We start from the raw sequence: 15,227 nt of genomic DNA on the forward strand, positions 1-15,227 counted from the left end.
TGTTAACAGAATGTGTATTTCAGCCTATTAAACACAACAACAAATGTTTCAAGTGAGAATTAGGAAGGTCTGATGCCAAAAAATAAAGACAATTATTGCTAAAAGAGTAGTGTGTAGTGCCAGTAGTTAGCTACACCGCTACATGGTAAAACAGTAGTGTATAGTTCCAGTAGTTAGCTACACCACTACATGGTAAAACAGTAGTGTGTAGTTTGCTACACCGCTACAGGGTTAAACAGTAGTGTGTAGTTCCAGTAGTTAGCTACACCGCTACATGGTAAAACAGTAGTGGGTAGTTAGCTACACCACTACATGGTAAAACAGTAGTGTGTAGTTCCAGTAGTTAGCTACACCGCTACATGGTAAAACAGTAGTGTGTAGTTCCAGTAGTTAGCTACACCGCTACATGGTAAAACAGTAATTAACTACTGAAAACACTACCTAGATCAGAATTCAGTTCAACCACCACCAAGCTACTGCTAAATATAGTTAAACTACTAGTTGAACTACATGTGGTTTACTACTCCCCAGCACTAGTTGAATGTGTATTTGTATGAATGGTACTGTATGGAAGGCCTAATGTAATATCTTACTCATTCATGACACAGTAACATCATACTCATGTGGGGGCCTCTGTTTATGGAAGCATATAGCTGCCATCATTCAAGTTAAATGGTATCTGCTTCCATATCTATAAATATTGATTTGTTCATTATAATATAGGTATTCGAATAGTAATAAAGCATAGTAATAAAGAAAACTCTTACAGTTTGAACTCTAAGTTATCAGTGGTGGAAAAAAGTACCCAACTTTCAAACTTGAGTAAAAGTAAAGATACCTTTATAGAAAATGACTTAAGTAAAAGTGAAAGTCACCCAGTAAAATACTACTTGAGTAAAAGTCCAAAAATTATTTGTTTTTAAATCTACTTTAAGTATCAAAAGTAAATGTAATTGATCAAATGTACTTAACTATCAAAAGTTAAACTAAAAGTATAAATATTTTCAAATTCCTTATATTAAGCAAATCAGACGGCACGATTTTCTTTTTTAAAGTTTTATTTACTGATAGCCAGGGGCACACTCCAACATTCTGACATAATTTAAAAAACGAAGCATTTGGACATACTTTGTGATGGAAATTATGATGGAATAGCTTAACATCGGTTAGCACAGGGAGATAAGAGTTCATGAAGGCACTTCTGTGGAAAGACGTGACCTGAACATGCCGGAATAACACACACAATAAATCACTCCAGTGGGTCCTCTGGGTGCTACGTTTTGCTTTGATGTGAATTACAGTACCACATCAAAGCCATCCATATATACAAATGTACTGCCCTTTCCACCTATGGTCTACGCAATCTTTATTTTACCACAATATACACATATCAATGCTTTCTATTGCATAGAAGATGAAAGTTCTTTGTCCATGTTTTAAACCTGCATGGAATATATGGCGTAATTAAAGAGTAGAGTATTGGAATGTATTCTGAATGGCGTAATTAAAGAGTAGAGTATTGGAATGTATCCTGTATGGGGTAATTAAAGAGTAGAGTATTGGAATGTATTCTGAATGGGGTAATTAAAGAGTAGAGTATTGGAATGTATCCTGTGTGGGGTAATTAAAGAGCAGAGTATTGGAATGTATCCTGTATGGGGTAATTAAAGAGTAGAGTATTGGAATGTATTCTGAATGGGGTAATTAAAGAGTAGAGTATTGGAATGTATCCTGTGTGGGGTAATTAAAGAGTAGAGTATTGGAATGTATTCTGAATGGGGTAATTAAAGAGTAGAGTATTGGAATGTATTCTGTATGGGGTAATTAAAGAGTAGAGTATTGGAATGTACTGCATCCTACATGGTGCTTAATAAACTCTACTGTATCTCAGGTCTAGATGTCTATGCTGTGTGAGTGTGCTAAACCTTGCTTTATGAATGACTTGCTAAGCCATGATTATGGCATGGCCTAGGTAACAACATGTGAATGGTTGTATTGTTCCCCATGAACACAGGGAGGTAAGTGGCACGCTATGAATATGTCCCAAATTGCATCAGAGCCATATAGGCCCCAGTCAAAAGTAACGCACTATATAGGGAATAGGGTGCTACATGGGATACAAGCTATGCTATGCTCTTTATCCCAGCTTAGCACCGTCTACATCACCGGCTTGATCAAAGGTAAACATGTGTGTTACAGTTTTTGAATGACCTAAGTAAGAAGGCTTTGACGAAAATGGGATATGATCAAGTTTATTTGGGTTGTCATATACAGCATTGTATACATAGAAATTTTAATATTTACATTATGAAACAATAAATATCATTGTGTTAAAATCTTGAAATAAGCTATGCACTAGATTTTCTACATTCTACGTCTACACGCGATAACATTTTGAAACATGTATTAAACTGGACCCTATGAAATGGCACAATAAATCTATCTTGGATTTAAAAGTTGATTGCTTCCTGTATCACTTCTTGGACAATCACAAGTTGACAAGTAGGGTAAAGCATTACACTAAGGCACCTGCCACGCTGTCATTGTAAATAAGCATTAGTTCTTATTAACTGACTTGCCTGGTTAAATAAAGGTTAAATAAAAATTAAATAAAAAACTGTAGCACATCGTCAGTCACATCTTAGTTCACAGGAAACAAAAACTCAACTAAACTGGTTGAATGGACTCCAACATACTGTGTATATTTGTGACAAAATTAAAAAATGTATTAGCTAGGGTAATTTTCCTGAAGAAAATAAATTTGTGTGCTTGCTTCAGCTATCCAAAAATGATTTTGATGGTAGTAGAGTAAGTTTAAAAAAAAGTTGAATAACTTTTGATGGGACTAGCAGAAACAGTTGAAGAGTAGTACTATCCCCCAAAAAATCTACATTGTAAGTCTACGTCCCTTTAAATGTTCCGTATTTTATGTAGTCATAGTTCAAAAAGTATAAATAGTATCAATGTGATTTTCTCAAACAACTTGGTCAGCAAGCACACTAATAAGCCTGGAGTATGTAGGAATACAGCAGTTGTTCTCGCTTTCGGCAAGCACATGAACTGCTCTTACTGCTCTGAAAACACTGTCCCCTCATCATGTTGTAATGGAAAAGTGATGAAACATCAGGTAAACTGCTTCAACTTACATCTGATAAGTTGTTAGTGCTTGTTACATTAGTTGACATTATCTTGAGGTGTGGCCAGGTAATCTTTCATGGCCTCTGACTAATACAGAGAGAATAACTTATCTCCATGTTCCAACTCTCTTACAACATCAAGAGATGTAAAGGTAGATTAAATCACAATCTCTAAACTCATAACCCAATCTCACGTGGACTAAACAGCTGACTAAATCAACTCATGAAGCTTGTAATGCATTTCCTTTGGACATTTCATGTTCTATCTATCCCAATACTGCATGACAAAACAATGAGAAAACAAGTATAATTTATCAATCACAGTGATATCTCCTCATAAAATACATTATTTTAAAGTTGGAAGAAATACTGTGGAAATATACAGACATAATGGTTATAAATGAAATGTTGTTTTGACCAAGTACACTTGTTAAATTCTAGTGGTCCACAGACGTGGTTAGACAAAGTATAAACCAGCCTTTATTTGTACAAAAATACACACTGTAACATCAGAACACCCCTCTCTCTCTCTCTCGCTCTCTCCTGTCCTGTCCTGTCCTGTCATCCCCAGTCATTTTCTGTCCTGTCAGATCCAGACATTTTCTGTCCAGTCAGCTCCAGTTCTTTTCTGTCCTTTCCTGTCAGCTTCAGTTCTTGTCTGTGCTGTCCTGTGTTGTCATGTCCTGTGTTGTCATGTCCTGTGCTGTCCTGTGTTGTCATGTCCTGTGCTGTCCTGTGCTGTCCTGTGCTGTCATGTCCTGTGCTGTCCTGTGCTGTCCTGTGCTGTCCTGTGTTGTCATGTCCTGTGCTGTGCTGTCCTGTGCTGTCCTGTGCTGTCCTGTGCTGTCCTGTGTTGTCATGTCCTGTGCTGTCCTGTGCTGTCCTGTGTTGTCATGTCCTGTGCTGTCCTGTGCTGTCCTGTCCTGTGCTGTCCTGTGCTGTCCTGTGTTGTCATGTCATGTCCTGTCCTGTGTTGTCCTGCCCGGCACTGTCCTTTCCACTCAGCCTCAGAACTTCTCTTCTTTGACAGCCTCCTTTTCCATCACACCGCTGATGGTCTCAATCTTTACCTGGCTGGTCTGGTTCCTCTGCTTCTGAACACTGTTACGGATCCCATAACCAAAGTAGATGAGGAACCCTACAGAGAGAAAAAGAGAGGGAGAGAGAGAGATAGATGGAGAGAGAGAGAGAGAGAGAGAGAGAAAGAAAGAAAGAAAGAAAGAAACAGAGAGAGAGAGAAAGAGAGAGAGAGGAAGAGAGAGAGAGAGAGAGAGAGAGAGAGGAAGTGAGAGAGGGAGAGAGAGAAAGAAAGGGAGAGACAGAGAGAGAGAGGGAGAGAGAGAGAGGAAGAGAGAGAGAGAGAGAGAGAGAGAGAGAGAGGGGAAGTGAGAGAGGGAGAGAGAGAAAGAAAGGGAGAGACAGAGAGAGAGAGGGAGAGAGAAAGAGAGAGAGAGAGAGAGAGAAAGAAAGAAAGAAAGAAAGAAAGAAAGAAAGAAAGAAAGAAAGAAAGAAAGAAAGAAAGAAAGAAAGAAAGAAAGAAAGAAAGAAAGAAAGAAAGAAAGAAAGAGGAAGAGGGAGAGAGGGAGAGGGAGAGACAGAGATGGTATAAGATCAGAGTTTACAATCTAAAACATAGAGAGGCCACCCCTCAACCCTCCAACCGACTTTAGACAGCCCACACTCCTAATGATATGGGGTCAGATACCCCAAGAAAATGACCCATCTATCCCTACCAACCTCTCAGTTTAGTTCGTGTGGCATGTATTATTGGGTAGAGAAGTGTTGGATAGAATACTTACCTACAGCCATCCAGATGGCGTATCGCATCCAGGTGTCTCCTCCTAACTGGACCATCAGGTAGACGTTGACAAACACACTAACTACTGGCAGCACGGGCAGGAAGGGCACCTGGGAGCAGACGGCAGGCGGTAACAGAACTTTACTGAAATGTCAACATAAAGACACGAACAACGCACCACACAGGATCTGGGCCTAAAGATAAACGTTCTGTAGTTCAAAGAAATTAGGGTGGAGTGATATTACGATCTGTTAGGCTGCATCTGATAATGGTTGATAATTATTGCGAATCAGCGATGTTTAAATCGCCTGTGATAATGTCCTTTAATCAGTGATGTTTAAATAGCATGTGATAATGTCCTTTAATCAGCGATGTTTAAATAGCCTGTGATAACATCCTCTAATCAGTGATGTTTAAATAGCATGTGATAATGTCCTTTAATCAGTGATGTTTAAATAGCTTGTGATAATGTCCTTTAATCAGTGATGTTTAAATAGCTTGTGATAATGTCCTCTAATCAGTGATGTTTAAATAGCATGTGATAATGTCCTCTAATCAGTGATGTTTAAATAGCTTGTGATAATGTCCTTTAATCAGTGATGTTTGAATAGCTTGTGATAATGTCCTTTAATCAGTGATGTTTAAATAGCCTGTGATAACATCCTCTAATCAGTGATGTTTAAATAGCTTGTGATAATGTCCTCTAATCAGTGATGTTTAAATAGCCTGTGATAATGTCCTCTAATCAGTGATGTTTAAATAGCTTGTGATAATGTCCTCTAATCAGCGACGTTTAAATAGCTTGTGATAATGTCCTTTAATCAGTGATGTTTAAATAGCCTGTGATAACATCCTCTAATCAGTGATGTTTAAATAGCTTGTGATAATGTCCTCTAATCAGTGATGTTTAAATAGCCTGTGATAATGTCCTCTAATCAGTGATGTTTAAATAGCTTGTGATAATGTCCTCTAATCAGCGACGTTTAAATAGCTTGTGATAATGTCCTTTAATCAGTGATGTTTGAATAGCTTGTGATAATGTCCTTTAATCAGTGATGTTTAAATAGCTTGTGATAATGTCCTATAATCAGTGATGTTTGAATAGCTTGTGATAATGTCCTTTAATCAGTGATGTTTAAATAGCTTGTGATAATGTCCTCTAATCAGTGATGTTTAAATAGCCTGTGATAACGTCCTCTATATGCAGGTGTCCATCTTCCCACAATGCTCCTCACCATGAAAGCAGCCTTGGCTTGGTTCTGTGGATGCCTCCAGATGACGATGACGAGGACCAGTAGGATGAAGGCTACGATGGACACACACACAATGCTCCAGATCTCTTGCCGCTGTATAGCGTCTATCGCTTGGGTCAGCAGGAGGCACAGAGCACATACACACACCACTGGAGAGAAGAAAGAGAGAGGAAGGGGGTGAGAGAAGAACAACTGAACAGAGAGAGAGAGGAAGGGGGTGAGAGAAGAACAACTGAACAGAGAAAGAGAGGAAGGGGGTGAGAGAAGAACAACTGAACAGAGATGGAGAGAGGAAGGGGGTGAGAGAAGAACAACTGAACAGAGAGAGAGAGAGGAAGGGGGTGAGAGAAGAACAACTGAACAGAGAGAGAGAGGAAGGGGGTGAGAGAAGAACAACTGAACAGAGAGAGAGGAAGGGGTGAGAGAAGAACAACTGAACAGAGAGAGAGAGAGGAAGGGAGTGAGAGAAGAACAACTGAACAGAGAGAGAGAGGAAGGGGGTGAGAGAAGAACAACTGAACAGAGAGAGAGAGGAAGGGGGTGAGAGAAGAACAACTGAACAGAGAGAGAGAGGAAGGGGTGAGAGAAGAACAACTGAACAGAGAGAGAGGAAGGGGTGAGAGAAGAACAACTGAACAGAGAGAGAGAGGAAGGGAGTGAGAGAAGAACAACTGAACAGAGAGAGAGAGGAAGGGGGTGAGAGAAGAACAACTGAACAGAGAGAGAGAGGAAGGGGTGAGAGAAGAACAACTGAACAGAGAGAGAGGAAGGGGGTGAGGGAAGAACAACTGAACAGAGAGAGAGAGAGGAAGGGGGTGAGAGAAGAACAACTGAACAGAGAGAGAGAGGAAGGGAGTGAGAGAAGAACAACTGAACAGAGAGAGAGAGGAAGTGGTGAGAGAAGAACAACTGAACAGAGAGAGAGAGGAAGGGGGTGAGAGAAGAACAACTGAACAGAGAGAGAGAGAGGAAGGGGTGAGAGAAGAACAACTGAACAGAGAGAAAGAGGAAGGGAGTGAGAGAAGAACAACTGAACAGAGAGAGAGAGGAAGGGGTGAGAGAAGAACAACTGAACAGAGAGAGAGGAAGGGGGTGAGGGAAGAACAACTGAACAGAGAGAGAGAGAGGAAGGGGGTGAGAGAAGAACAACTGAACAGAGAGAGAGAGGAAGGGGTGAGAGAAGAACAACTGAACAGAGAGAGAGAGGAAGGGGTGAGTGAAGAACAACTGAACAGAGAGAGAGAGAGAGAGAGAGAGGAAGGGGGTGAGAGAAGAACAACTGAACAGAGAGAGAGAGAGGGAGGGGGTGAGAGAAGAACAACTGAACAGAGAGAGAGAGAGGAAGGGGTGAGAGAAGAACAACTGAACAGAGAGAGAGAGGAAGGGGGTGAGAGAAGAACAACTGAACAGAGAGAGAGAGGAAGGGGTGAGAGAAGAACAACTGAACAGAGAGAGAGAGGAAGGGGTGAGAGAAGAACAACTGAACAGAGAGAGAGAGGAAGGGGGTGAGAGAAGAAGAACTGAACAGAGAGAGAGAGAGGAAGGGGTGAGAGAAGAACAACTGAACAGAGAGAGAGAGGAAGGGAGTGAGAGAAGAACAACTGAACAGAGAGAGAGAGGAAGGGGGTGAGAGAAGAACAACTGAACAGAGAGAGAGAGGAAGGGGGTGAGAGAAGAACAACTGAACAGAGAGAGAGAGGAAGGGGGTGAGAGAAGAACAACTGAACAGAGAGAGAGAGGAAGGGGGTGAGAGAAGAACAACTGAACAGAGAGAGAGAGGAAGGGGGTGAGAGAAGAACAACTGAACAGAGAGAGAGAGGAAGGGGGTGAGAGAAGAACAACTGAACAGAGAGAGAGAGGAAGGGGGTGAGAGAAGAACAACTGAACAGAGAGAGAGAGGAAGGGGGTGAGAGAAGAACAACTGAACAGAGAGAGAGAGGAAGGGGTGAGAGAAGAACAACTGAACAGAGAGAGAGAGGAAGGGGGTGAGAGAAGAACAACTGAACAGAGAGAGAGAGAGGAAGGGGTGAGAGAAGAACAACTGAACAGAGAGAGAGGAAGGGGGTGAGAGAAGAACAACTGAACAGAGAGAGAGAGGAAGGGGTGAGAGAAGAACAACTGAACAGAGAGAGAGAGGAAGGGAGTGAGAGAAGAACAACTGAACAGAGAGAGAGAGGAAGGGGGTGAGAGAAGAACAACTGAACAGAGAGAGAGAGGAAGGGGGTGAGAGAAGAACAACTGAACAGAGAGAGAGAGGAAGGGGGTGAGAGAAGAACAACTGAACAGAGAGAGAGAGGAAGGGGGTGAGAGAAGAACAACTGAACAGAGAGAGAGAGAGGAAGGGGGTGAGAGAAGAACAACTGAACAGAGAGAGAGTAGGCCGATGGAAGAATGACTGAAAGAAAGAGGGGAATGCTACATAATGCCACACTGCAGATACCCCCAGCACCTTTCAAATGTAGACAATCTTTGAATAATATTATTTGTCATTGTTATAAGTGGCAACTTTAAAGACAGACGTATTGGAGATTTCTTGTCAAACTGTTTATCTTACCTGACAATACAGTCAAACCTGTGACTGTTTTCGAGGTGCCCGATGTTGGGAATGATGGTGGTTCCAGACAACCAAACTTGGTGTTTGATTCAAGGATCTGGAGATCTGAATCTTTTGATTGGGTCTCTTGGTACCTAGGTGTTATTAAAGTTAACGTAGTACTGTTTATTTAGCTAAATAGAGGACTGCTGTTTATCTAAGTTTGGATATTTGGGAAATACTTACCTAAGTATAAGAATGCATATAGCCACAAGTGTGTAGGCAAAGAGTGTCCCAATTGACATCATATCAACTAATGCTTTCAGGTCAAACACCAGGGCCATTATCGCTGGAAAGGAAAACAAACAAGCATTCAAGTATTTACCGTAGATAAATCATCACACAAAATATATCATAGGCCAAACACAACAAACTCTTTATATCTCTAAAAGAGAGAGAGATCGAGAGAGAGAGATAAAAAAAATCAAGAGAGAGATAGAGAGGGATGGGGTGTTACCTGCTACGACCCCGGAGGAGAGGGTAGAGAGAGAGATAGAGAGGGATGGGGTGTTACCTGCTACGACCCAGGAGGAGAGGGTAGAGAGAGAGATAGAGGGATGGGGTGTTACCTGCTACGACCCAGGAGGAGAGGGTAGAGAGAGAGATAGAGGGATGGGGTGTTACCTGCTACGACCCAGGAGGAGAGGGTAGAGAGAGAGATAGAGGGATGGGGTGTTACCTGCTACGACCCAGGAGGAGAGGGTAGAGAGAGAGATAGAGGGATGGGGTGTTACCTGCTACGACCCCGGAGGAGAGGGTAGAGAGAGAGATAGAGAGGGATGGGGTGTTACCTGCTACGACCCCGGAGGAGAGGGTAGAGAGAGAGATAGAGAGGGATGGGGTGTTACCTGCTACGACCCAGGAGGAGAGGGTAGAGAGAGAGAGATAGAGAGGGATGGGGTGTTACCTGCTACGACCCCGGAGGAGAGGGTAGAGAGAGAGAGATAGAGAGGGATGGGGTGTTACCTGCTACGACCCCGGAGGAGAGGGTAGAGAGAGAGATAGAGGGATGGGGTGTTACCTGCTACGACCCCGGAGGAGAGGGTAGAGAGAGAGATAGAGAGGGATGGGGGTGTTACCTGCTACGACCCCGGAGGAGAGGGTAGAGAGAGAGAGAGAGATAGAGGGATGGGGTGTTACCTGCTACGACCCAGGAGGAGAGGGTAGAGAGAGAGATAGAGAGGGATGGGGTGTTACCTGCTACGACCCCGGAGGAGAGGGTAGAGAGAGAGATAGAGGGATGGGGTGTTACCTGCTACGACCCCGGAGGAGAGGGTAGAGAGAGAGATAGAGAGGGATGGGGGTGTTACCTGCTACGACCCCGGAGGAGAGGGTAGAGAGAGAGATAGAGAGGGATGGGGTGTTACCTGCTACGACCCAGGAGGAGAGGGTAGAGAGAGAGATAGAGAGGGGTGGGGTGTTACCTGCTACGACCCCGGAGGAGATGGTAGCGATGACAGGACTTTGTCTGGCGCTGACCTTACTGAGGGGCTTGAAGAGGAGGCCGTCTCTGGCCATAGCAAACAGTACGCGGGGCATAGGGAACATGGAACCCAGCAGACTGTACAGGAGACAGACACAGAGAGCCATCAGACATGTTACAGTCTCAGGTCAGGGAACATGGAATCCAACAGACTGTACAGTCGTGGCCAAAAGGTTTGAGAATGACACAAATATTAATTTTCACAAAGTCTGCTGTCTCAGTTTGTATGATGGCAATTTGCATATACTCCAGAATGTTATGAAGAGTGATCAGATTAATTGCAAAGTCCCTCTTTGCCATGCAAATGAACTGAATCCCCCAAAAACATTTCCACTGCATTTCAGCCCTGCCACAAAAGGACCAGCTGACATCATGTCAGTGATTCTCTCGTTAACACAGGTGTGAGTGTTGACAAGGACAAGGCTGGAGATCACTCTGTCATGTTGATTGAGTTCGAATAACAGAGTGGAAGCTTCAAAAGGACGGTGGTGCTTGGAATCATTGTCCTTCCTTTGTCAACCATGGTTACCTGCAAGGAAACACATGCCGTTATCATTGCTTTGCACAAAAAGGGCTTCACAGGCAAGGATATTGCTGCCAGTAAGATTGCACATAAATCAACCATTTATCCGATCATCAAGAACTTCAAGGAGAGCGGTTCAATTGTTGTGAAGAAGGCTTCAGGGCGCCCAAGAAAGTCCAGCACGCACCAGGACTGTTTCCTAAAGTTGATTCAACTGCGGGATCGGGCCACCACCAGTACAGAGCTTGCTCAGGAATGGCAGCAGGTAGGTGTGAGTGCATCTGCATGTACAGTGAGGCGAAGACTTTTGGAGGATGGCCTGGTGTCAAGAAGGGCAGCAAAGAAGCCACTTCTCTCCAGGAAAAACATCAGGGACAGACTGATATTCTGCAAAAGGTACAGGGATTGGACTGCTGAGGACTGGGGTAAAGTCATTTTCTCTGATGAATCCCCTTTCCAATTGTTTGGGGCATTGGGAAAAAAGCTTGTCCGGAGAAGACAAGGTGAGTGCTACCATCAGTCCTGTGTCATGCCAACAGTAAAGCATCCTGAGACCATTCATGTGTGGGGTTGCTTCTCAGCCAAGGGAGTGGGCTCACTCATAATTTTGCCTAAGAACACAGCCATGAATAAAGAATGGTACCAACACATCCTTCGAGAGCAACTTTTCCCAACCATCCAGGAACAGTTTGGTGACGAACAATGCCTTTTCCAGCATGATAGAGCACCTTGCCATAAGGCAAAAGTGATAACTAAGTGGCTCGGGGAACAAAACATCTATATTTTGCGTCCATGGCCAGGAAACTCCCCAGACCTTAATCCCATTGAGAACTTGTGGTCAATCCTCAAGAGGCGGGTGGACTAACAAAAACCCACAAATTCTGACAAACTCCAAGCATTGATTATGCAAGAATGGGCTGCCATCAGTCAGGATGTGGCCCAGAAGTTAATTGACAGCATGCCAGGGCGGATTGCAGAGGTCTTGAAAAAGAAGGGTCAACACTGCAAATATTGACTCTTTGCATCAACTTCATGTAATTGTCAATAAAAGCCTTTGACACTTATGAAATGCTTGTAATTATACTTCAGTATTCCATAGTAACATCTGACAAAAAATATCTAAAGACACTGAAGCAGCAAACCTTGTGGAAATTAATATTTGTGTCATTCTCAAAACTTTTGGCCACGACAGACAGACAGACAGACAGACAGACAGACAGACAGACAGACAGACAGACAGACAGACAGACAGACAGACAGACAGACAGACAGACAGACAGACAGACAGACAGACAGACAGACAGACAGACAGACAGACAGACAGACAGACAGACAGACAGACAGACAGACAGACAGAGAGCCATCAGTCATGTTACAGTCTCAGGATATGCCCCAAATGGCACCCTATTCCCTATATAGTGCACTTTTGACCAGGGGTAGTGTACTATATAGTGATAACATCAGAATACATGAGCCCAGATCTACAAAGCATTTGCACCGTGGTAAATATGGTTTATATCTTTTTAGAATGGAGACAGACAGACAGAGAGACAGACAGACAGACAGACAGACAGACAGACAGACAGACAGACAGACAGACAGACAGACAGACAGACAGACAGACAGACAGACAGACAGACAGACAGACAGACAGACAGACAGACAGACAGACAGACCAACTGACTAACTGTAATGACGCCTGGTGACATCATTGACCAGTGACTTTCCGTGTTCTCCTACCTACCTGGTGGAGGAGGGCGCAGAGTGAACCGACAGCCACCACATACTTGGCGGGCCCCCAGCCGATGTACTCGAAGGCCACGGGTAGCGGGCTGTTAACATTCAGCATGTAGTAGGGCATCATCAGAGTGAGGGCCGCCGACACAGCGAAGTAGGCCAGGAAACAGATGAGGAGAGACGCCACGATGCCCAGCGGGATGGACTTCTGAGGGTTCTTCACCTCCTCACCTGGAGATAGACAATGAATTTTCTTCTTTTTTTTTGTTCACCTTTATTTAACCAGGTAGGCAAGTTGAGAACAAGTTCTCATTTACAATTGCGACCTGGCCAAGATAAAGAAAAGCAGTTCGACACATACAACAACACAGAGTTACACATGGAGTAAAACAAACATACAGTCAATAATACAGTAGAAAAATAAGTCTATATACAATGTCAGCAAATGAGGTGAGATAAGGGAGGCAAAGGCAAAAAAGGCCATGGTGGCAAAGTAAATACAGTGATCTGTGAGCTGCTCTGACAGCTGGTGCTTAAAGCTAGTGAGGGAGATAAGTGTTTCCAGTTTCAGAGATTTTTGTAGTTCGTTCCAGTCATTGGCAGCAGAGAACTGGAAGGAGAGATGGCCAAAGGAGGAATTGGCTTTGGGGGTGACCAGAGAGATATACCTGCTGGAGCGCGTGCTACAGGTGGGTGCTGCTATGGTGACCAGTGAGCTGAGATAAGGGGGAACTTTACCTAGCAGGGTCTTGTAGATGACCTGGAGCCAGTGGGTTTGGGCGACGAGTATGACGCGAGGGCCAGCCAACGAGAGCGTACAGGTCGCAGTGGTGGGTAGTATATGGGGGCTTTGGTGACAAAACGGATGGCACTGTGATAGACTGCATCCAGTTTATTGAGTAGGGTATTGGAGGCTATTTTGTAAATGACATCGCCGAAGTCGAGGATCAGTAGGATGGTCAGTTTTACGAGGGTATGTTTGGCTGCATGAGTGAAAGATGCTTTGTTGCGAAATAGGAAGCCAATTCTAGATTTAACTTTGGATTGGAGATCTTTGATGTGAGTCTGGAAGGAGAGTTTACAGTCTAACCAGACATCTAGGTATTTGTAGTTGTCCACATATTCTAAGTCAGAACCGTCCAGAGTAGTGATGCTGGACGGGCGGGCAGGTGCAGGCAGCGATCGGTTGAAGAGCATGCATTTAGTTTTACTTGTATTTAAGAGCAGTTGGAGGCCACGGAAGGAGAGTTGTATGGCATTGAAGCTCGTCTGGCTGAGGGTTGTTAACACAGTGTTCAAAGAAGGGCCAGAAGTATACAGAATGGTGTCGTCTGCGTAGAGGTGGATCAGAGACTCACCAGCAGCAAGAGCGACATCATTGATGTATACAGAGAAAATAGTTGGCCCAAGAATTGAACCCTGTGGCACCCCTTATAGAGACTGCCAGAGGCCCGAACAACAGGCCATCTGATTTGACACACTGAACTCTATCAGAGAAGTAGTTGGTGAACCAGGCGAGGCAATCATTTGAGAAACCAAGGCTATTGAGTCTGCCAATGAGGATGTGGTGATTGACAGAGTCGAAAGCCTCGGCCAGGTCAATGAATACAGTAGCACAGTATTGTTTCTTATCGATGGCGGTTACGATGTCGTTTAGGACCTTGAGCGTGGCTGAGGTGCACCCATGACCAGCTCTGAAACCAGATTGCATAGCGGAGAAGGTGCGGTTTGATTCGAAATGGTCGGTAATCTGTTTGTTGACTTGGCTTTCGAAGACCTTAGAAAGGCAGGGTAGGATAGATATAGGTCTGTAGCAGTTTGGGTCAAGAGTGTCCCCCCCCTTTGAAGAGGGGGATGACCGTAGCTGCTTTCCAATCTTTGGGAATCTCAGACGACACGAAAGAAAGGTTGAACAGGCTAGTAATAGGGGTTGCAACAATTTCAAGCAGATCATTTTAGAAAGAAAGGGTCCAGATTGTCTAGCCCGGGTGATTTGTAGGGGTGTGAATGAATGAATGAATGAATGAATGAATGAATGAATGAATTAATGAATGAATGAAGAGCTGTCAATACAACCAGTCCATCAGTCGATTGGCCCATCAGTTGATCAATCAATCAGCCAATATCGGTCAATTAAGCAAGCAAGGTTTAATCATGTAGAATATTGACTGTTACAGTATGCCTAACCATTCTGAGTAGAATAGACATTACCAAAGATACTATATGGACGAAGCTTTGAGAAGCGCCTGGCTTTATCAGTGTTTCTGTAGGATGGAAATGTTTCTGACGTATGTAGGTTAGTGTGTCTGCACATGTTTAAATATCAAAGCAGATAGGCCTACTTGTTGTGGCGATGCAGTCGAAGCCTACGAAGGCGTAGAAACAGGTAGCGGCTCCGGAGATTGTCCCGTCGAAAACCGTAGGGGAAGAACCCTCCATCCCCATACATACTGGTCACATTGACTGTAGACGTTAGATTCCTGGAGAAGACAATGTAAGAGTACATATGGTTGCAGAATAGTAACTTTCCAATCTTCTCTGGTTTTCCAGAAGTCTTGGTTGAAAGATTCACGCTAATATTTCTTGCTAATACTACGGCTATAACATACTCACACACATTTGCCTGTAGAAATGTCTTCAACATCCACTGTAGTTGCTAGCAAGTTTGGTATGATGAAGGATATCTCATGTATTGTACTCAAA

General features: G+C 43.6%; 1 protein-coding gene across 1 annotated transcript in view; it reads right to left on the reverse strand.

Moving 5' to 3' along the window:
- Positions 1-2,236: 2,236 nt before the first annotated feature.
- LOC106604180 (cationic amino acid transporter 2) overlaps positions 2,237-15,227 on the reverse strand; it is a 23,341-nt gene continuing 10,350 nt past the window's right edge. The window contains 10 exon segments of the mRNA XM_014198602.3: positions 2,237-4,275; positions 4,937-5,045; positions 6,171-6,337; positions 8,743-8,876; positions 8,968-9,070; positions 10,206-10,342; positions 12,532-12,539; positions 12,541-12,755; positions 14,867-14,939; positions 14,941-15,004. Coding sequence (XP_014054077.2) covers positions 4,145-4,275; positions 4,937-5,045; positions 6,171-6,337; positions 8,743-8,876; positions 8,968-9,070; positions 10,206-10,342; positions 12,532-12,539; positions 12,541-12,755; positions 14,867-14,939; positions 14,941-15,004 — 1,141 coding nt within the window. The 3' untranslated portion in view covers positions 2,237-4,144.

This window comes from Salmo salar, chromosome 05 (genome assembly GCF_965601325.2).
Source record: "Salmo salar chromosome 05, fSalSal1, whole genome shotgun sequence".
NCBI classification, from domain to species: Eukaryota; Metazoa; Chordata; class Actinopteri; order Salmoniformes; family Salmonidae; genus Salmo; species Salmo salar.